A 22089-nucleotide genomic window follows, 5' to 3' on the forward strand; every position below is an offset into this window, starting at 1 on the left:
CACGTGAATATGACATTGATCCACTGACTTTCTGCCTGCCTGGTCTCTTTCTTCGCCAAAATGAGTCTGCAACTACCAGGGCAACAAGGTTCTGGGCTAGCACACTGGCTGGTTACCACGAGCAGGCAGTCTAATCCTGATGTGGAGGAAAGGGTGCGTGACAATCTGGGGAGCCTGCTTACTCTCATCTCCCACCAAGTGTTTACAGTGATGCTAATGTTTTGAGCATTTGTCTACAGTCACTCACACATTTTACCAGATTCTGAGGGGCTTGGAGCATCCAGGCAACAGATTAGAAAGTAGCATATATTCCTGGACATCCTAGAAGGCCAGTGGAGTAAGGAGGAAACAAACATTACACCAGAAACCCTTCATTTGGGAGGGGAGATAAGGATCTGAGCAACTGTGAGGCTGGGTCCCCCAGACAGGTCCTCCAAGCTAAAAGGCCTTGCAAGTCCTCTGTTGATGCCAGGGCTATGAACTGACTCACACGTGAGCACTGTGAAAGCACAGAGGGATAACAACTTTGGTGCTGTTCCAACAGTGAGGGATTTGGAGATGGAATAATAGAGAGCTGGATAGAGAAGGGAAAGTGAAACCAAGTGGGATGAAAGGCTTGCCTGTCTGGGAATAAGTAAACCAAGCAGGCAATGCTCCCTGGATGAGCGTTTCTATGACTTCTATTAAAGCGGGTACCAACAGGGGCAAATGGAAACTCACTGCCAGAGCATTTTTCCAGTCTATTTGTACCAGCTGGTTCTTATCATGGCTAAATTTGCTAGGTTAAAACAAAACAAACAACACCCACTCCCAAACAAACAAAACAACCAAACCCCACAAAACTAGAAACCCCAATATTTGAAATGAAAAACTTATGTTTATAAACTTCCATTTTTTAAAATCCTGGGCTAAATAAACACATCTGTGGGTTGAAAATTTGCAACTTCTGTGTTAAAGCAAAACCAGGGGCTGCTAGATAGTCACTCCGTGTATTCACTGAGGCTAGCTGTGGGATGGACTGGTTCACACTGTGACTGAGTGTAGCTGTGAGATGGACTGGTTCACACCGTGACTGAGTGTAACTGTGGGATGGACTGGTTCACACCGTGACTGAGTGTAGCTGTGGGATGGACTGGTTCACACCGTGACTGAGTGTAACTGTGGGATGGACTGGTTCCGTGACGACTGAGTGTAGCTGTGGGATGAATAGACCCACTTCCAGCAGAGACAAAAGAATCCAACAAAGCAGATTACAGCTGAAACTCTGGCAAAGGCAAAGTTTGTGTTCTGCCATATTCCAACAGGGTCGCAGGACTGGACAGCACTGGATGGCCTGTTCCCTCCCTGTCCTGTCACCTGGGATCCCACATTGTTTCCACTCTATTTTCTCCCCTGAAGTCAGTCGTGATGGTTTAGGGCAGTGCATACAATGCTTCCTTATCCCCAATCTGCTTACACAGTCTGCTTCCAGCCACATACCAGTGGGGCAGGAGGCTGTGCTGTATTCTGTTCTCTCTCCAGTGATTACACAAACACACTTTAATATCAAAGAAGTTTAATACGCTGCAATAAAATAAGCGCCTGGAAAAAGCTCACAGAATAGATGTCGTTAGAGTAATCCCTCCCACACGCTGTCCTCTAGCTCTACACCCCATTCCCTCAAAACCACCACAGGAAATCCTTCCACTTCAACGTCAGTGTGGGCCCCTTTATCAATAACAAGAACACAGTTATCTATGTGGTCCAACAGGAAAAGCAAAACACAGAAGCACAAAAAGTCTACAAGATTTCAAATATTTAAGAGACTTGGTACATACTCAAAGTTAAAATAACTCCAACTTTTATAGCTATACATACTGTTTTAAAGCAACTTAATATATTTTTAAATTTCATATATACACTCTCAAAGGTTCTTCAGGTGAGGTATGTAAACATTGTCTAATGAAAAATTTTCAATGTTTCAAACCAACAAATTCACAGCATACATTGAATTTTCATCTGTTAAAGACACATTATTTTTCTACACTCACTAACAGTGGAATCCAGGCCCAAGATGTGCACGCTGCTCTGCCAGGTGGCACCTGCAGACTCTTCTCACTTCACTAGTTTGGAAGGTGCTGGGGTCAGGGAAGGCTCAACCCTCCGCAGGCCCCACTCTTGGGCATCTGGAGCACTGGCTAAGACTCACAAGACAGCAGAAAGGAGCACATCCAAACACCTACAAGATTGACCTCGGCAACACCAGAAGGGACCAGTAAAAACTTGAGGAATGGTGGAGACTCAGCTCCCTGAAATGGAGCTGGATCAGTAGCCCCTGCCCTAAACTCATTCTGAAGGGTTGTGGCCTAATAGAAGCAAAATCCAATGCACACCTGAGCTTCAGTTAAATTGCATGGGCCTCCTAGGACCCCCAGGCCCCTCAAAGGCATGGACACTAGCCTAAATTAGGGCACTGGGCTGTGCTTTTCATACAGGGTGGGGTTGAACGTATTATGTTGTAATGCATATGAGAAACTAATGCCATGAGATCACAAAGATGACCAGCGTACACAGGCACTGGTCCCGGACCTTGGAGGAGCTCAATTTTGAAAACCACTTGTTCCCTGAGGGTAAACAGCAGGCTTACATTGAGATTAAGTGAGGCTAATGTGGGGATTTTCATTACAAAATACCAAAGACTTAGGAAAGCTCCAGCCAGAATTTCTATCTCACCTTCGTGTATCATCTACAAGACCCTCCCCTCCCCCACACCATAAGTAGTCACCTCCCCAACAACACAATGCAGGGCAAGTTCTCTCCTCTGCACGCTTTTGGGCACAGCAGTGGAAAGTTTACCTTAATGCACCCACTTCAGTTTAAAAAACACTAGCGAATCCCAAACACCATCAGAAATATAAAAAAATTAAAAAAGAAAGAGACATATTCCAAAAGCCTAAAAAGCTACATCATTTTTAACAGTGGTTATCTGGGTGTGGATATCTGTTTCAGTAAGTTTAGGACGGTCACAAGGAAAGGCTGCTCAACAGAGTCGGACACACTAAGAGCCTAACTAGACTCTAGGGACCACAGACATCTCGAGCTGAGGCATAGAGGCAGAAGGCAGGACATAGGCTGGTTTCTAAAGGTAAGTCAGAGCAGGGGGAAATATAATAGGCCACATATGTTTCTCAGGTAAAAATTCCTTACATTTATTTTATGGCCAAATAAGCTTTGTCTCATCTGTTCTGCAAACTACAAGTTCCTGGGAAATCACTAACCTTTTGATTGGTGTGTCCACTTTTGATGTGTTTTGTCTGGGAGAGTTCCCACACACTGCTATAGTTTTGTGACATGGGAGCGTGCAGAAGAAACAGAAGCAACAATTCAAGTAAACCAGCCTCTTAGAAAAGGCAAGAGGCTTCGCAAGAGCTGTCCCCCAACCTGATCCTCTGAGACAACAGAACTGGTCAGCACCTGGGGTCATATTGCTATGGAAACACATCAGAAAGAATACCTGGAAATCTGCTCTGCAGACCCAGGTACTGACCAATTTACTGTACATCTGTATATATCTATATATATATCTATATATAATATATAACACAACCAGATGAGAATAGGGGCAGTTAAAGCTTGGATTGGATGGTCCATTACAGATGAAATGCCCCACACAGCTCTCAACCTGCTGGTTTCATTTCTTTCTCCGTGAGTGAACTGTGTTACGAAAGAAGTTCACTGCTCAAAATATATTCTTCTACAATACAATGCAAACCAACATCACTCAGAACATGAGTCTGTATACAGCACGTGTAATAAATATTCTTAGAAAACTATTTACAGCATTACATCTTGTGAACATTTAGATGAGAACAGAATCTACTTTCTGCAAAAGTTAAAAAAGTTTTGACAGTCTAGTTCAGTGCTAAATTCCCTGGCACCTAGCTACCCATTCACATTTCATCTCAAAATCAGACTTGCTTACAAAGAGCATCTTAGAAAAACATTCTCCAGCATTGCTGTTCAAGGGCCTTCCTTGTTTAGAAAAGACAAAGGAAGGCTACAGGAAATACGCAAACTACAGTTCAAATGGATGACAGTAATCCCTACATACCTGGTTTCCAAGCACCCTAGAGCTGCAGGTCAATCAGCCATCCCGGCACGGTGGCCTGGTGACAGACAGGGTGCCTATGGATGAGGCACAGGGAAAAGGGCCATGCATAACCATGAAGCATTGGTTCCATGACGTCTAGGGTGCTTTGAATGGCAGACCAGGAGTCCTGAGAAGTAAAGCTGAACACATTTTAGAACCATGGGTTACAGATGAGTGGGACAGGGCCACATCTGCAGATGCCTGATGGGAAAGGGTGAGGAGGAAAGCCAAGGTGTTCTCAAGTGTTGTCAATATGCAGAAGGTGATGTGTGTCTCTTATGGATGTATGAAAGGGTGACTCTCACAAATTCTGACAGTCAGACTAGAAGCTCATACTGGTAACCACAGTTGTTTCTTCTCATTGCATAGGCATGAGGCTGCTTGCCATGGGACTACAACCAAGGTCAATTTCCTGCACAGGTCGTGGAAGTGAACAGCTGAACGTACTAATGGTGCATGTGTGAGTTGGGCTGTTGGGGGAAGCCCCGATGCTGGACTGAGCAAAGTTACAGTCCTTCGAGTCCCACTCTGATCTGGAATGGAGCATCAGTGGGAGAAGCATTAAGGTTCCCAATATATGTTGTGTCTACCCAAATACAGGAAGGGGTTCAAGGTTACAGCCTCCTGCCATTACTGTGATGTTTAGGGGTTGATGGCTGAGCATGAGAGTTGGGAGAACAGACGGCAAGAAGTTTTTGGAAAGCCCTTTTGACAGCTAACTAATTTTGTTAAAATAAATACTTTGTATAGAAGCATTTGAACAGGAAAATATCACTATTTACACAGTAAAATAAATTCCACAATGGTGTGTATAAATACGTACTCTATTTGAAATCAGTCACTAATACAGTCTCCTAGAACAACTAAGAATGCAGAAGCCACTAATGAAATTAATTACCCTAAGATACAGTGGCTCTAGCAATAATCCCTACCTGTGGTATAAATATACAAAATTATGCCAATCTTATTTGTATAGTATCTTTACCATAAATGCTTCCGAACACTACATACAGCTCTAACTACAACACAACACAAGATGTACATCATGGTACCAACTGGAGTGGGAAAAAGGTGATCATTGAAGGGCATTCAGACACAGCCCACTAAACACTGTGAGAATCTAGCAATGAGAGAAATTCTTCTCATGTGGCATGTATGCATTCAGAGAAGCACTTGCGGGGGTTGTCCCAGAGAAGATGCCACCCAGAAGGAGGCCAGAGGCAGGAGGGAAAAGGAAAGGCAAGGTACCAAGAATGACTCCCCAAATGAGGAGCTGCTTCAGGCTTGACCAAGTTTCAGGCCTGACCAAGAGGGCCCTGAACTTGTCTTGCCTAAAGCTGCTGGTGCATGGACGAGGTGCCGTTGGCACACTGCCCATGTCAAAAATGTGTGGCCTGGACTCAGGTTTCAAACACGCAAAGATCAGCCACTTGTATTCACAGATATCAACCAAACTTGAGAACGTAAACCTGCACATATCCTATATACAGAGGACAAATGAGGACTACAGGTGTGAAACTACCAGTTCCTATATTTTCAGAGAGGCACTACTGTAGGCTCTAAGTCTACACTGGAAATCAGCATGTGCCAAGCACTGCTGGTGGAATGTCTCCATCAGTCAAGTTCACTGTGATGCCTAACAAAGATGACTGCATGGTTTACAAGACTGTACTTTAAACTAGACCCTAGTAGATACGGTGATTCTGCAACTCATCAGCGAGTATCTAATGAGCAGAGATGCTTTCCTTCTTCCTTACAAACACAATGAGGAGTGATGCAGCACAAAGCCAACTGTGTGCTGAGACAGACAAGCAAGATACCCAATGGACTACAGCAATGCTGGCCTATATGCACAAAGAAAACATGTGCCTAACTGCCCACACAATTTGATAATGACTTTTTGCAAAAATCAGTACACTGACCTAAAAGGCCAAGGAATAAGTTTTCTAGGTAGTGTAGACCACATACAGTTTGTTAGTTTGTTTTATTATCTCTGCTTGTCCAATTCAAAAAGTGTAAACCCATTCACCCAACCTCTGGGGTATTCTAATACCACAGGCACTTGGATGCTCTTCCAAGCAGGCAGTCTATGCTTTCAAGGGGCTTATAAACTGCACAGCCTGTTAAACAGGACAGGCCCACAGGGTGTGGAAGCTCAGGGTCTCCTTCCTTGGCACGAAAGTCTGTGCAGCTGCCTGTCTGCTAGAGGAAGAGCTGGGCCCAGAGCACTGAAAGACACCATCCTAAAGCTTGGGAAACGACGACTCCATGAAGGAGGCAATGGTCTCAACTCCAAAGACAAAAGCATGATTACAGACAGCTTTTGCATACTGCTCACCAGGTATTCTTGAGTGTAGAAGAATGGAATGCTGCCAAGAAGCTGGCCCTACAACCCATCCCTTATAGGTGAATCATTTTGAAAGCTGTCTCAAAACACTAGTTTCCTAGTTCTGCTGGCTTTAAGTTTTTAAAAGTCTTTCTTTGCAAAGGATTTGGGAGCAAGCCTAGGGAAAAAAGTACCTGCTGCATGGATATGAGGACTACTTTGGGAATACATACAAAGATGTGACTTCATATTTCAAGAATTCTAGCATTTCAGTGGATAGTGTCATAATAAAATACAAAACAACAGGGAAGATTTCAAAATAACTGGGCAAGGGTCGTAGCTCAGTGGTAGAAGGTCTGCCTAGCTTCTATCAGGGCCAGAGTACAATCTTCAGCACTGTCCACTAATTAGGGGACAAGGTCCCCATATTTTAAATTTTTGACACGACATTCAGCTTCATTCTGGAATGCAGAATATAAACTTTTATTTGAGTTTTGGGGGAGGGGAGGACTAACACTCTGGAAGCTGACTGGATTTGATGTAAAGATAGAACCTAATACTCCTTGGTCATACTCAAGTTAACAGGCTTGAATTTTTGTCTTTTTTCTATAGCAGTTCAAAAACTACCACTTTATTGTTCACTTGCCTTTAATAAAATTATTTTGAAAGTGTGTGACTGAAAATAGATCAATGGTAATTAATATACTGGCTGTCACCAGACTTTTGTTTCCATGCTGGAAGCCTTTCCCACAGCTAACTGTGGCACTGAGATTCAAGACCAACAGAAGTGTTAGCAGCTAATCTCATCAGGGACAGTCTTGGCGTATTTTAGTAACAAGTGAAGCTCTATGATTAGACACTATGGGAGGTAACATGGGATAGTCCATACAACTTAAGAACTCCAGAGGCAACTTGTTCAGGGGTTCTGGTCTATAGACTGTGGTGGCTTCATTGTGGGGATGGAGGGAGGGACTTAAAGGTAGACACACAGCTTGTTCAGAGTTGAGTTACTCTGAAACTGTCTCAGTGACATGTATCTCTACAGCAGGAACATACAGAAACGTGCTCAAGACAACTGAGATGGGGGATGTGGGAGACAGAGGGTGTGAGGCAGAAGAGGAATGGGGGAAGATTAATTCCCCAAAGGGATTATTTTCTTAAGCAGGGGTCAGCAGGCTTTTTCAAAGATAGAAACAGTAACTATTCTAGGTTTTGTGGGCTTCCTGACCACTTCTCCAAATGTTTAATCTGCACCATGGACAACCAATAAGCAAATGGACATGGTTCTAAGTTAATAAAACTTTATTTATACATATGAGTAGCCGGCCCACATTTTGCATGTCTATGACAGCTCAAGGGTAAGGTAAGAGGAGGCCTGCACTGGCTGACCTGAGACCAAAGGGATGTTACCCAAACTTCTGGGTAACTCAGTCTGTTTCTAGTATTATGACACGCACAGACTTGCTGATGACAACACCACAGCATCTCCAGTTTGCATCACAGAGCATGGCGTCATTTCCTGTGGGACTCTTAGGTCTGCTAACCAATAGAAACGCTGCTCATAAACGAGTGACAGCTGTGCTCTCAGTACAGCAGCCATCACAAGGCTGGAGACAGGCCAAATCCTGACTTACAGCGCCCGTCTTAAGGTGATCCTTGCTGATGACTTGTGTGCACAGGGGATGTAGAGGGTCCATGGGGGAAATGGATGGCTCTTTTCTCTAAGCCACTACAGAACAATGAGGCACAAACCCCACAGCTTGACTGTGGTTTAGATAGGACAGGATAAAGTCTTCAGTAAAGAACCCCACCAAACAACAACAAAATAAAAACAGCCAAACCCAGGGAATCCCAGGATCTAGCAACTGTGGGTCAATAGACTCAGGTAACATTCCTATGCTGGAAGCTACTAGAACATAGAAAGCGCCTGGGCAAGATTCTGAACCCCAGCGAGACAGCAGGCCCGTCCTAGGAGCCTAACAGGACAGAAAATGGGTCACCAAAGTAGGCTGCACTTTAGGGAAGCCACACAGAGCTTCTCAGCTAGCTTCGTGGACATCTTCCAGATCCTCAACAGAGGGAACACTAGTCCTCTGGCATCAACTTCAGCTCAAGCCTTAGCCACTTTACAGAGCGTAGGGCCAGAAGCAGAGCATCTTTCAGACTTAGGATCCAAACTGTGCAAGAGTGCATCACATATGGTGGGAAGTCATATTTGAAAATGGCTACAGGAAGAAAGGAGAACAAAGAGTCAGAGCCAAGCCCAGAGATGCTGAAGGGACAATTTCTCAGCTATGGGTGTAGAAAGGTTTAGAGCTACCATCAAGTTTTGATTTTTTTCTTCTTTTATTAACAAATCAACCAGATCAGCAAAAATGAGTTCAATAAACGTGAAAGAATTAAAAACCCTTAAATGTCCTAATTTTGTGAAGTGTGCATCTACATAAATGCAGTCACTACTGTTAAGTGTAAGCCGATTTTAAAGATGCCTACTGCACTGTTATGTGGGTACGTAACAGACGCTTTCACACGGCTCCCGCAAATGCAGCCTACTATCTTGAAGTGAGCTTTTAAAAATGAAAACACACTGGGAAAGTAATGGAATGAATTATAAACTTGAAACTGGAAGTGTCCCACTGACTTATTCCTCACTCATCCGTCTAACTTGACCCAAGCCTTACAAGGGCGTGGCCAGGGTGCCATATGTGTGGCATCGACACACCTCACATTAGTAAGCCTGGCTGTTTAAGTCACTACAGCAACAATATCCAGTGACAACTATAGAAAAAGCTCTTTTAAGCCTTAAAACCATTTTTAAAATATTAAATGAACCTACTCAAAACATATTAATGCTTCTGTGCAACTTAATGCTGAGAAAGAGTTTCGAGCACGCACTCAGCAGTCTCATGATAGGTAGCTTGTGAACGGTCAAGGTCAAAGATAATAATAAAAAGAATAATGGGGGTGGGGAAGGTAAGGGGAGTGAGGGAGGCAGTGAGGGAGGAAGTCCACGAACGTTCATGGGGCAGAGGTGACATGTTAAAAAAATGAAAGCACAACTTTCATTATCTGTAAAATTCAACATAATTCTCAATTTCTCAAGAATCAAAGCTCCAGTCCTACCCAATTATCAGAAGTTTCCATTATCTGCAGCAAACCTTTAACAATAGCAAAATAGGTAGAAGGTCTGTTTTTTTTTTTTTTATCATGATTTGCATATATGAGAAGTCCATCTGGGTTGATCTAAAAAGATCTGAAAGAACCTAAGTAGGAACTTTTAGTAAGAACAGGGCAGCAGCTGTCCATGCAAGCCTGTGATGACAGAACATGTCAAAGCCGACTGAGGCTTTAGCAACCAGGTGGTTTGCTGACTGGCCTGATGGAAAAGTCAAGTACACACTATTATGATGGAGCAACGTCAGAGGCCCTGAGTAAAGCCAATGGGGCTGGTTTGGCTCCACCCAGGAAAGGCAAACATCATCACTTTCAGTTATTGCAGTTCTCATTTCTGAGCCATGGGACAGAGTGACACGCTATGGGGAGGATGGAACTATCAATCAGAATAGACACCTACTCCAGGCAAGGCTATTCATTCACATCAGGGGGTCCCAGCTGAACGTCACTCAGCTGTGGATGGGGGTGTGGCCCCACTGAGATTCTGGGCAGCTTCTCTCAGCTGCCTGGTACCCTACTGCACTCCAAGTCTGCTGTGAAAGCAGTATCAGGGCTGTATATGGACTCCGCTCACAGATACACTGCGTGGGGAAGAGGGAAGTTTATTGTGAAACTGGTACCAGAAGACACTCGTGCCAGCAACTACCTGCAGATGCACCCAGATGCACATGCACAAGGCTAAGCTTTCCTATTGCTGAAAAGAACATTTTGACTTTCACTGCATAGGGAAGTACTCTGTGTAAGAAATGAGACAAAGAATAACTCATTCTAACGGTCAAATGACAGCTACAAGATAAAAATATACACAAAAAACTTGAACAAAAAAAATGGACCGCAAACCTCATAGAGTAAGTAGTACTACCATCCTTGCACGGCCCCAAACTGGAGGGTGACACAGTTAGGAGGAACACAGTTTGGGAGGGGGCGTTTCTAGCACAGCTTTTGTCCCATGGGCACACAAATTAGAGAACATGATCTGAAATGATTAAAAAAAAGGATGAAGGGGTAATAATATGAGTTTTTAGAAGGAAACAAATATTAATCTTTTATAATAATTATAAATCCCCTGCATTCTCCATATACCATAGAAATGATTTGGTTCAGCTTTCAAATATCACTCAAATAAAACCCAAACAAGACAGAGAGGGGAGTTGTGCTGCGGTCTGCAAGGTGCACCTGTCCAGGGGTGCACAGGCAGCTGCTGCCGGCTCCTCACTCGCTCGCTCGCTCGCTCACGCATGTGCGGCGGTGGCCTCCTCAGTGACAGAGCAAGTGCTTGTGCGTCAAGTATAAAATACAAGCCTTTAGTCACATACATCAGCTTCTTAGCTTTTGTCAAATTTTAAACAAAAAGGATAAATAAGGCACTGTACTTCTTAAAAAAAAAAACTGCTTGGTTCCAAGTTTAAAACCCAAGGAACAACCAGAATAGAATGTATAACTTCCCTTAGCCATGGAGAAGTTCCCTTCTCCAACTGAGATGCATTTTCTGCCATCTCAAACTGGTGTTCTCTGTAACATGAAAGGCTTGATAAGCTTATAAAAGCAGATTTTGTTAATGCAAAATAAAAGGCTCCTTCTATAGGTCAGTTCCTCTCTCAGCGGCCATCCAGCTATCACTTGGCATCTAAGCGCCTCCGTTTGCCCTGGGAAGAGTCCAGTTTGGCCTTGAGCTTTCTCTTTCTCTGGGCAGCCCGGTTCTCTGGGCTTTTTGTCAAGGGTCTGGTTCGGCCCCTACCACTGCTCAGCTTCCTGCTCCTCCTTCCGGCCTTTGGGGGCTTTGAAGAGGCTTCTCCCGTCCCCCTTTGTTTTGTAGGCTTTGTCAGCGCGTCAGAGGCTGCAGCAGGATGGCTAGACCTTTTGTTTGCATCCTCTCTCTCTTTCCTGGAAGGTGGGCAGCTCTTCCCGGGAGCCTTTTTACAGATCCTCACTTTATTCTCTTTCAAGGTCATCTTCCTGGACAGTTGGCCGACTCTGTCCTTTGCAGCTAGCTTCCTGGCAGAAAGAGCTCTGCTGGCTTTTGTTGCTGGCCCCTTGTCCTTATCATCCCGAGTGCCATAGCTGTCTGCTCTTTTGCGCTTGTTCTGACCTTCCACTTTAATCAAGGTTTCAGGCATCTGCTTCCCTCTTCTCCCCTTGCTTCCTTCAGCCCTCTTGGGGTTGACAGGAAAGCCATCTGCACCCACCTGGAGGGCCAGCTTGGGGGACATCAGCGGGTTGATGCACACACTCTTTCGGCCCTGCTTAATTTCGGAAGCCCCACCCAGTGAGCTATCCAGGCGCTGGGCTCTGAGCTTTCCTCGAATATTGGAATACTTTCTAAGGATCCGGGTGCTGGCTGGAGTAGGCAAGTTGGTGGGAGGATGGCTATTTCTACCTTCCCTGACTTCCTCCGCACTGTCTTCACTGTTAGGGCCGAGGCTGATGTCACTGCCAGCCTCTGGTTCTACCCGGCCAGAATTCTCTCGTAGTTTAGCCCATAGCTTTTGTGTTTTCCAATTATTCCTAGCAGGAATGGCTCCAGGAAATTTCTTTAAGTGTTTTTTCAAGCGTTCTGCCTGTAGTGAACTAGGGTACAGGGTGGAAGGAGGGTACTTCTGAAGAGGGTTTTTAACAAGGGGTACATCTCCGGGAAGACGAGTATTTAATTTCTTCACAATCACCAGAGACCGAGTTTCTGTTGTCTCTAAGAACCACTTACAGATATTAGACAGTTTAAAGTTCGTCATAAACAGCATCTGAACAGGAGAGAACTTCTGCACCTCCAATGAACCCCTACACTTCCGTGACCTCTTCTTGCTCTTCCAAATCTCCTTCAGCTTGTCGGACTTGCTCCTTGCTCTTGCTGTTGGCTGCGCTTCTTTCTCCAACTGAATCCAGCCCTTCTGAACTTTCAGGTACTGGGCGTTGAAGTTGGCGATCAGCTCCTGGTTCTCTTCCTCTGCACACCATCCCATGAACTTGGGCTGCTCCTCCACCACCGTGTCTGCATCATCCTCATCTAAGGACTCCACACTCTTGGAAGCTTCATTTTCCTTTGGTGCTGGGTTGACTTGTGTGACTTTCTTCTCAGAAGTCACTTTTGTAGTGTCGAAGGCATCCACACAATGAGCGTGTCTCAGGTTGTAGGTTGAAGAAGGCAATCTCTTAGGCCGTGTTACCAATTTTGATAGCCCAGCAGAATCACCATTCTGACTGGCTGATATCCCAGCTAAGTTAGATGTAGCAAGGCCAGCGTCATCTTTAGAGCGGGTGTCCTCAGCATCTACCACACTCACAGCGGCTTCCACATCCTGTGTGGCAATGTGTCCCGGCTTCTCTTTTCCCTGCTCTGGGTCCCTCTTACAAGGAATGCTTTCTGAGGGCACACGTGCACCTCTCTCATCTAGTTTGGGCCAGAGACTGATTTCCAGATTCTCCCCAGGCAGTGGCTGGCTGGCTGTGGTGGGGTCACTGCTTGGGGAAGTCTCCCCTTCTTCCCTTTTGACTTCCTTTGCTAGCAGGCTTTTAAGAGTCTGCCTTGTGATGACTCCCACTCCTTCACCCTCCTGCTTGATATCTTCATCCGAGGAACATTCACTGACACTGGGGTTTTCAGTGTCCTCCAGATCTTCTCTATGGATGCTGTCAATCACTGAGCCCTCAGGTGTTGCCCCACCAGAGTGCCCTTCTCTTTTAGAACGCTTTACAGTAGGATTTTTAGAAACCTTGATTTCAGGGCAAGCAGTGGATGAATCCAAACCCTGGCTTCCTGGGCACCTGTCAGCAGAGGACGACTCTACAAGCTGACTTCTTAGGCACCTATCAGAGGCCTCAGGGAGCTTTTTACCCTTTTTCTTCTTGTCCACATTCTCAGGTGAGTCAACATTTGCCTGACTTGGATCATTTTCTGATGAGCATCTTACATCACTGTCAGGCATCTCCAGCTGCCCTGCTCCTCTTGCCGCCTCACCTCCCTCAGGCTCACATGGGTTCTCATCACTGACAATGTTGCCTTCCAGGAGGGGCATGGCGGCTTCTAGCAACAGTGTCTCCCCAGAGATGTCTTCAGTTTCAGCCTCGGTACTGATGCTTTGGTCGTGCTCAGACAGTTTTAGACCTAGGGGAGGATCAAAATCCACAGTAGGACTTTCATTTTCTGAGCACAGAGAATGCTCTTCTCTGATGACTGTTTCAGGAGAAGACTGAGGTCTATATAGCAAGTCTTCACTGTCTTCTCCAGAGATGAAGGAGGTGCTTCTGGTTGTGGGAGCCAGGTGGCACTCCTGGAGTGTATGTGTTTCCTCTGAACCCCAAAGAGAAGCTGATGGCTGATCTTGCTCAAGGAAAGATAGTACACTTGCTGTAGGAGGTGAGACTACAATGCTATCTTCTGGAACATCAGGCATATCCTCATCAGGCAGTGGAGCAGGCAGAAGATGTGCTGGGCTATAGGTTGTGGTCTCTCCTGGCCTAGGGGAGCTACTAAGATCCTGTTCATTCACAGTAAGGCAAACCTCTGGCTCCCGATGCTCTTTAGCTGATGACATGTCTTTGTCTCCTTCTTCAAGGGCAGTGGTTCTTTCCTTCCTAGAATTATCTGGGGTATCTACCTCCAGAAGCTGCACACCTACTGTGGGAAGCTGCTCATCTACTGTGGGAAGCTGCTCATCTACTGTGGGAAGCTGCTCATCTACTGTAGGAAGTTGCTCATCTACTGTGGAAAGCTGCTCATCTACTGTGGGAAGCTGCTCATCTACTGTAGGAAGTTGCTCATCTACTGTGGAAAGCTGCTCATCTACTGTGGGAAGCTGCTCATCTACTGTAGGAAGTTGCTCATCTACTGTGGGAAGCTGCTCATCTACTGTAGGAAGCTGCTCACCTACTGTGGGAAGCTGCTCACCTACTGTGGGAAGTTGCTCATCTACTGTGGGAAGCTGCTCATCTATGGTGGGAAGCTGCTCATCTATGGTGGGAAGCTGCTCATCTACTGTATACTTTGAGGTGGAAATTGTAGGAGTCTGCTTGGGAGTCACCACTGCCTCTGGTACTACTGGTGAGCAGCTTCCCTTTTCTTGAGAACGTAAATTTCTGGCCAGTGTGCGAACAGTTGGCAGTTCACAACAATCACCATTAAAAAAGTATCCCCGGGTACTCTTTCGGGCTGTTTTACGAGAAGATAATATGGATCTTTGATTTTCAAAGTGGCATTCTGTTATTGGTTGACTGATGTAAACAACATCACACTGGTTGTCATAATCATTTATCCTCAAGCCCGATGCCCTCTTACTCTTCCGAGCAGTCTTGATGGAGGCTGATATCATCTTGGTTCGTGAGTGACCATTGGATGCTCTGTGTACAGCTGGCGTGGAGTTGGGAGCTAGCCAATCACCTTTGGAATGATCAAAATGGCCGATGTCACTGGGGTATGTCTGGTAACCCATCTTGTTTCTACCCAGTGAATGAAGATGGTTCTCTTGCTTTGGCCTTTCATCTTGTTCATCTCCCTCTAAATCCTGGTGTAAGGATGTTTTTGAGCTACACTGTAAAGCATTCTCTTTGTCTGCAGTACTAGATGAGTTTCCCATAAACCCTGAGTCCCACGTCTCTTCTGATAAAGCTTTGAATGAGTTTCTTTGAGAAACACAGCTACCACTCTCTTCAGTATTCTCAGTTGCCACTTCCACTGCAGTCAAACTTTCGACTGAGGCTGGGGCGTGGTCTTCAGTATCCTCACGGGGCTTCAAGCTGGTGTCTTGTTCCTGCCCAGTGGTTTGGCCCTCTAAGCTTTTGGGACTGTGGAGGGAGTTAAAAGAGGAAGAATCCAATGCAGTGAGACATCCCACTGTGGGACTGTCTGCTGATCCTCTGGAGTTAGGTCGAGCATCTGGAATTTCAGAGGACTCTTTCTGGACAATGGTCAAGGCAGTCTCTCTTCCATCTACAGAGTCTGTCTCGGGAGATGGTTCCTTCATAGTTTCTTCAGTCACACTCAGAGAGCTAGGAGAACCCGATGAGTCTAAGAACAAACTTAGAGAAGCAGGAGACTTCCCATCAAGACACTCATCATCCTTTTCACTTTGTCTGCTGCTCAGCTGGGCACAACCCGCACTGCAAGTGGAGACATCCATCACTGTGGAATCCAGAGGCTGCAGGTCCTCAGAACCTGGCTGAGATTCTGTGTATAGGTCACTCAGGACACGAATAAATTGCTTCTGATGATGCGTGCACAGTTTGACCATAAACTTCTCCAGCGGGGGCTTCGATGGATGGTTAGAATCTACTGCTGATGCCTCTGATGAATCCTCACTAGACAAACAAAGAAAAAGATGAATTAGTAAGTGCATTTCCAAGGACTGTTTCTATAATATGAACTGTATCAGACACTATTTATATTCTAAAGAGGGAGGGCATTCTGGCGAAAACTGTCATTTATATTCAAATCCATCATTTACTTTAGTTCAATAAGAAAAACATAATTAGAATACAAAGCCAGCTCAACACAGTCTCAAAAATATCAGTATCTTTCACACATTTTTGTTTTTTTGGTTCTAGAACATCAAAGAGAGCCTGGCACATGCTAGGAAGAGCTACACTCCAAACCTTCATACTTTTATACTTAAAAATCCAGAAATAATTAACTTAGAAGATATAATGCAAATAAAGTTTGGTCACATTTTTAACTTCACATAGTCAACACAGAGCAATAGCAATCTTTTCCACAAATCTGATCCAAAATGTGAACCTTTTCAAGTGCTAACATAGTGGCACAAGCGGAAAACCACACACCATGCAACTGTTAAATGCAAGATTACTGAAGACACTGTGTAAGATTCCTTTTAGGCTGTATGCATACACTGAGCCCGAACTACAAATAAATTCTGACATTAGGTTGGAGTCCCTCCTGAGATATCTCATTAAACATATGCAAACATTCCAAAATCTGAAGAAAGCCAAATTCAAAACATGTCTGGTGCCAAGTATTTTGGATAAGGAATATTCAACCTGTACTTTTGCTGTAGGCCAAGGCAACCGTGTTAACACCGACAAATATTCAGACACACGGCATTACAGAAATCATCTTACAAGAATTTTGAGAATTCAGTGGCTTTAAAATGATTTCTCAGAAAGAAGAATCACTAATAGTGATCTAGAACAGGATACAAACAGCAATAAGAACTTTTACATTTATAGGTATATTAGACAATGGAACAACAAGCAGGTTCTAATTTACAGTCTAAGTGAGGAGGCAGATGTGAAGTAGAAACACCAATGGTGACTTACCAGCTTTGGCTGGTGTAAGGCAGAAGTACTACCGTCACACTAGCCTACCACCCACTCCCCTAGACCATCGGCAGTGAAGGCAGAAGTACTAAGGTCACACTAGCCTACCACCCACTCCCCTAGACCATCGGCAGTGAAGGCAGAAGTACTAAGGTCACACTAGCCAACCACCTACTCCCCTAGACCATCGGCAGTGAAGGCAGAAGTACTAAGGTCACACTAGCCTACCACCCACTCCCCTAGACCATTGGCAGTGAACATTTCAGCTACGTAGCTGCTCTGCAGGAAAGCTGTCTACACATGGTGAAGCATTTGTCTGCTCTCTGTGACACAAGGTCAAGGTGGTGGGAGAGGCCAAAACTAGACTCAAGACAGGTCACAGGCATTGCCTGTAGAAATGGTCAAGGAGTTTCACAGTTGGTTTATGCTTCTGGATGCTTAGCTTTTAGGGAGCCTATGTGAATGGACCCCAGAGTTTGATACAACTTCTCCCCTACACACTCTTTTCTGTCCCTCTGGCTTGTAGATCTTTAGGAGATTATTATTTGATGGTATATAAAACACAACAGAACATGGAGGGCAGCTGGATATATGTGTGCTGAACCGTTGTTGATGCTGCCTTTTGACTTTCATCTCCTGGGCAGGAGAAGCCTTTGTAAGAAGGCTTGCTGAAGACGGCCTGCATCATCTGTCTTCCCACCTCCCACTGGTAGTGGAGTTAAGGAACCGACACATCCGATTCCACTCTTATTCTGACATTTACAGGATTAAAGGATCTCTCTGAACCTTAGCTTCCTCATCTGTATCCTGGGACTGAACAGCAGTATACTGAGAGACTGCACAAAAGTGGGGCTTAAATAATTTTGCTTTCTCTGTTTCTAACTTTTTGGGATAACGTCTCTCTATATTGTCCTGGCTAGTCTGGAACTTCCATCAATCATCTTTGATCTTCTGGCCTCTGCCTTTTATATATTTGGCATATGGATGTGGTAGCAAACTCTAGCAAAAGCAATCAAGGTTTCTGTTTGTTTGTTTCCCGGGGGACCTGAAACTTTCTGTGTAGCTGAGACTAACCTCAAGCTACTCCTCATTCTCTGGCCTCCACTGCCTAAGTACGGGATTTCAGTTATGTCCTATCATGGATAGCTAAATTTTAAATACCATATATATTGTGCATATGTGCCACAGCATATATGTGTGTGTGTCAGAAGGCAAATTTTGTGAGTATGTTTTTGCCCTTCCGAACAGGTGGGTCCCTAGAATTAAACTTAGGTCATCAGGCTTGGTGGCAAAACTTTTATACACTGAGCCATCTTGCCAGCACCCCTCCCCTGCCCCCAAGTTTTAAAAATATTTTTGTGTCAGTCTTTAGAGTCACATTATCTCTTAACACATCTGTCTCTCCATCTGCCCTTGTTCCTTGAGACAGGATCTTCTCTGAGAATCAGTAATTCCTGACCATCAGGACAAAGGCAGAAAGTTGGACAGTTGGAAGACAGTAGTGCAGGGGATGTCAAGTGATATGTTCTTAGAGGTGTAAGGCTCTGAATCTCATGTGTTTTGCTGACGATTTGGATGCACAGGCAGGAGCCCATCAGTAGTGTCCTTGGAGCCAAGAGCCTGCACATTAAACCCAACCTTTGTCCAGCTATCATTAAATAGCTAACTTTACAACTATAGCCATAAAATCACTTTTGGCTGTGCCTCCAAATTACTACTTACTTTTCCCCTCTAAAATGTTTCTTAAGTAAATCTAAATTTAGATGATTTTTAATCTTATGACTTGGTCATTTAATTTTTAGAGTTAATCATTTTTTAAATTTTATTTTATTGAGCTATACATTTTTCTTTGTGCTCCCCTTCAACTCTCTCCCATGGTCCCCATGCTCCCGATTTAGTCAGGAGATCTTATCTTTTTCTATTAGAGTTAATCTTAACTTCCTGATAATTATATTGATGCATTTTTCATGTTTGGCTTTCAAAAAATGGTGTCAGTCTGTTTTAAATGGGTATTTTGCCTGTTTTAAATGGCTAAGTTTTACTCTTGTTTGATGTTATTCAAGTAGTCCTGCATCTTAACAGAGCCCGAATACAGTACTCACACTAACGTTCCTAGGCAACCAGCAGTGAACCCAGAGCAGAGAAATTCTATCTTGCAATTCTCTCATTCTAACTCTCAAAAACAAACAAACAACCCCCCCCAAAAAAACAAAAAACCATAGTATTTTGGTTCAGTGATTAATCTGTATCATATTATGTTCTTGACACCTGACTAAATATGAAAAATATAGTAGAGACGTTGCAATCATCTGCCTGACTTTATGTTGAAATCACATGTTATTTCTGATCAACAGGAGCCCTTCCTGTAATAGTTAAGTGAATTATTTATCAAGCAGAAATACTTAAATACTACCACCAAAGCACAGTGAAATCACAGGGATTGGGAAACAGAAGAGGGGTTGTAAAAGGCAAGGAACCTGACTTCCAACTCTCAGAATTAGTCCTCGGTTTATCTCCTTGGTGAGAATGGCCAGCATGGCCTTGATCACACAGTCTTTCTACCTTTAGCTCAATGGCTAATTTAGAAGGGTGTGGTAAAAGGATAAGATAATACTCATAAAAACTGTAAAAGGCACAGTTTAAAAGCAACGAGTTGCTTCACAACCCTATCTTTAATGATTTACTCAATGGTGTTTTTCTAGATCAGAGGTTAGGCACAGCTGAACTCTCCTATCCAGTCAATATTGCAATACTTACATTCCTGTGGTTGATATAAATGGTGGGCAGTCGATGTCTATGCTAGTTTCCAGGAAAGGACAGATGAAAATGTGGCAGGGAGCTGAGGGCCAAGTATAACGATCTAGAATCTGGGAGTAATAGGTTCAGGCTCTCCCCAGCAGCTAGCTCTTGACCACCTAAAGACTGCTGGTAGGCAAATCACCACCAAGATTATATATATATATTGAACAAGACCAACACTAACTACATGGGAGCTAATGTTAGGCACAGAAAAGGTTAGTCTGAGAACATGAAGAGCAAGAAGGCTTTAAGCAGAGTCAACTCTGGCTTGCATCTTTGAAGAAAACATAAACGTGTATCCACAGTCCCCTACCAAGGTGTACAAGTGGTATTTACTAGGCAATAAACTGAAAGGATGCTTCCCATGTCCTCCCAGGGTGTGGTGAATCTGCTGAAAGGTTCAGGCTGGGGGTGGGGAGCAATAGAGGGGAAATAGGAGGATGTAAGTTATCTGATAGGAGAAACGGGAAAGGGGACCCTTAAAGGAGGGAGGGAAATATCAAAGGAAGAGGGTAAAATAAGGATGCCAGAAAAAAGTCTCAAAGAGTTTAACTATTTACCTTTAAAAAACTATAATACATATAATTTTGTATAATTTTTAAACATATATGGTTTTAATGAACTTTTCTCATCTGGGTTGATGGTGCTTCTTCCAACAGCCAAAGATCACCTAACAAAAGCCAATACCAGACATGAGAAGTTCCTTTTTTGAGTTGTTGGCCAGGGCTGTCAAAGAGATTTCCAAACATACAACCTATTACAATCGCCATTGGTTTGTCCCCCAAAAAAGCTCTTACTGCTGAAGATACCACGGACTTGATGAATGGCCCAGAAACCCCTGAGCTGTGACCGGCCTGAATGCTTTTTTTTTTTTTTTTTTTTTCGAGACAGGGTTTCTCTGTGGTTTTGGTTCCTGTCCTGGAACTAGCTCTTGTAGACCAGGCTGGTCTCGAACTCACAGAGATCCGCCTGCCTCTGCCTCCCAAGTGCTGGGATTAAAGGCGTGCGCCACCACCGCCCGGCCGGCCTGAATGCTTTGATGGCACATTTGTCCTTAACTTCTCATATCTAGAAATCTTGCATGTCTAAACATCCCTCCATCCATCCATCCCTCCATCCACAGAACTGGCTAGAAGTAAACCAGCTACAAGTAAAAAAGTAGAGCTGGGGAGCCAGCTCGGTCAGAAGTTTTTGCCATGCAAAGTATAAGAACCTGAGCTTGCTCCCTAGCTTGCACATAAAGAATGGGGGCAAGGAAGTATGCACCTAGTGGCAAGTTCTTATAATCTCAGCCTGGGGAGGTTAAAAAAAAAAAAAAAAAAAAAAAGGAGGATCTGTGGGGCCAACTGAACAAACAATCTAGTCTAGCAACCCCTTTGGGGTTGCATATCAGATACTTACGTTGTGATACATAACAGGAGCATTACAGTAATGAAGTAGCAAAGAAATAATTTTATGGTTGGGGAATCACTGTACTAAAGGGCTGCAGCATTAGGAAGGTTGAGAACCAATGATCCAGTTTGAATTGGTAAGCTCTAGGTTTAGTGAGACCGAGTTCAACAAAATAAGGTGAGGATCACTAGAGGAGAATACCCAATACAGAGTTCTGGCTGCTACATGCAACACACACACACAAGACACACACCAGCTAAAGCTGCTCATCTTGGTTTTTAAACTTTCTGATTTTTAACTAGTCAGTCTGACTTATTACATTATAGTAATATACAACTACATAGAAGATTCAAGGTTACATTTTTTTTTTCTTGTTTGTTTTTTGTTTCTCAAGACAGGGTTTCTCTGTGTAACAGTTTTGGCTGTCCTGGAACTGGCTTTGTAGACCAGGCTGGCCTCAAACTCACAGAGACCCACACCTGCCTCTGTCTCCCGAGTGCTGGGATTAAAGGCCTGTGCCACTACAGCCTGGTTTCAATGTTACTAACGCTTTAGGTCTCTCAGCAAATGGTGAGCAGTGAGAGGTGTGAGTTAGAGAAGGGGCAGAGCGCAAGGGCCAACTGCTTTCCAGCAGTGTGATGGGCTCAGAAAGTAGACATTTCCAACAAACTTCCTGAGTCTTGCCCGCCAAACTCACATTTGCTTGTAACTCAATCACCCCAGGCAAGATCAAACATACAGTTGATGCTTGTTAGACAAAGGGAAATTTAAAGGATGTAAGAGATGAGATTTGGAATCAATGGCATAAACTTAAAACAACAGTTCCTGAAGTTACACCATTCAGTGATGGAACTGAACACTAATTTGGTAGATTACAAACTAAGTGTCAGAACAAGAACTCCTAGGAAATGCTGAAGTCGACTTCAGGAAATAAACCAGTTTCCATTTCAGGCAGAGACGTGACCTCTGGATGTGAGCTGAGAAGTCATGTATCCTGAGCCCTACA

The 22089-nt window shown here is 44.2% G+C and overlaps 1 protein-coding gene across 2 annotated transcripts in view; it reads right to left on the minus strand.

The window, feature by feature from the left end:
• Positions 1 to 2765: 2765 nt before the first annotated feature.
• Positions 2766 to 22089, minus strand: part of Lcor (ligand dependent nuclear receptor corepressor) — a 119576-nt gene continuing 100252 nt past the window's right edge. For both annotated transcript variants that reach the window (XM_057779732.1, XM_057779731.1), the window contains exon 8: positions 2766 to 15917. In XM_057779732.1, coding sequence (XP_057635715.1) covers positions 11246 to 15917 — 4672 coding nt within the window. In that variant the 3' untranslated portion in view covers positions 2766 to 11245. The remainder of the gene's footprint in view (positions 15918 to 22089) is intronic.

The sequence above is a fragment of the Chionomys nivalis genome, chromosome 8 (genome assembly GCF_950005125.1).
Source record: "Chionomys nivalis chromosome 8, mChiNiv1.1, whole genome shotgun sequence".
Taxonomy (NCBI): domain Eukaryota; kingdom Metazoa; phylum Chordata; class Mammalia; order Rodentia; family Cricetidae; genus Chionomys; species Chionomys nivalis.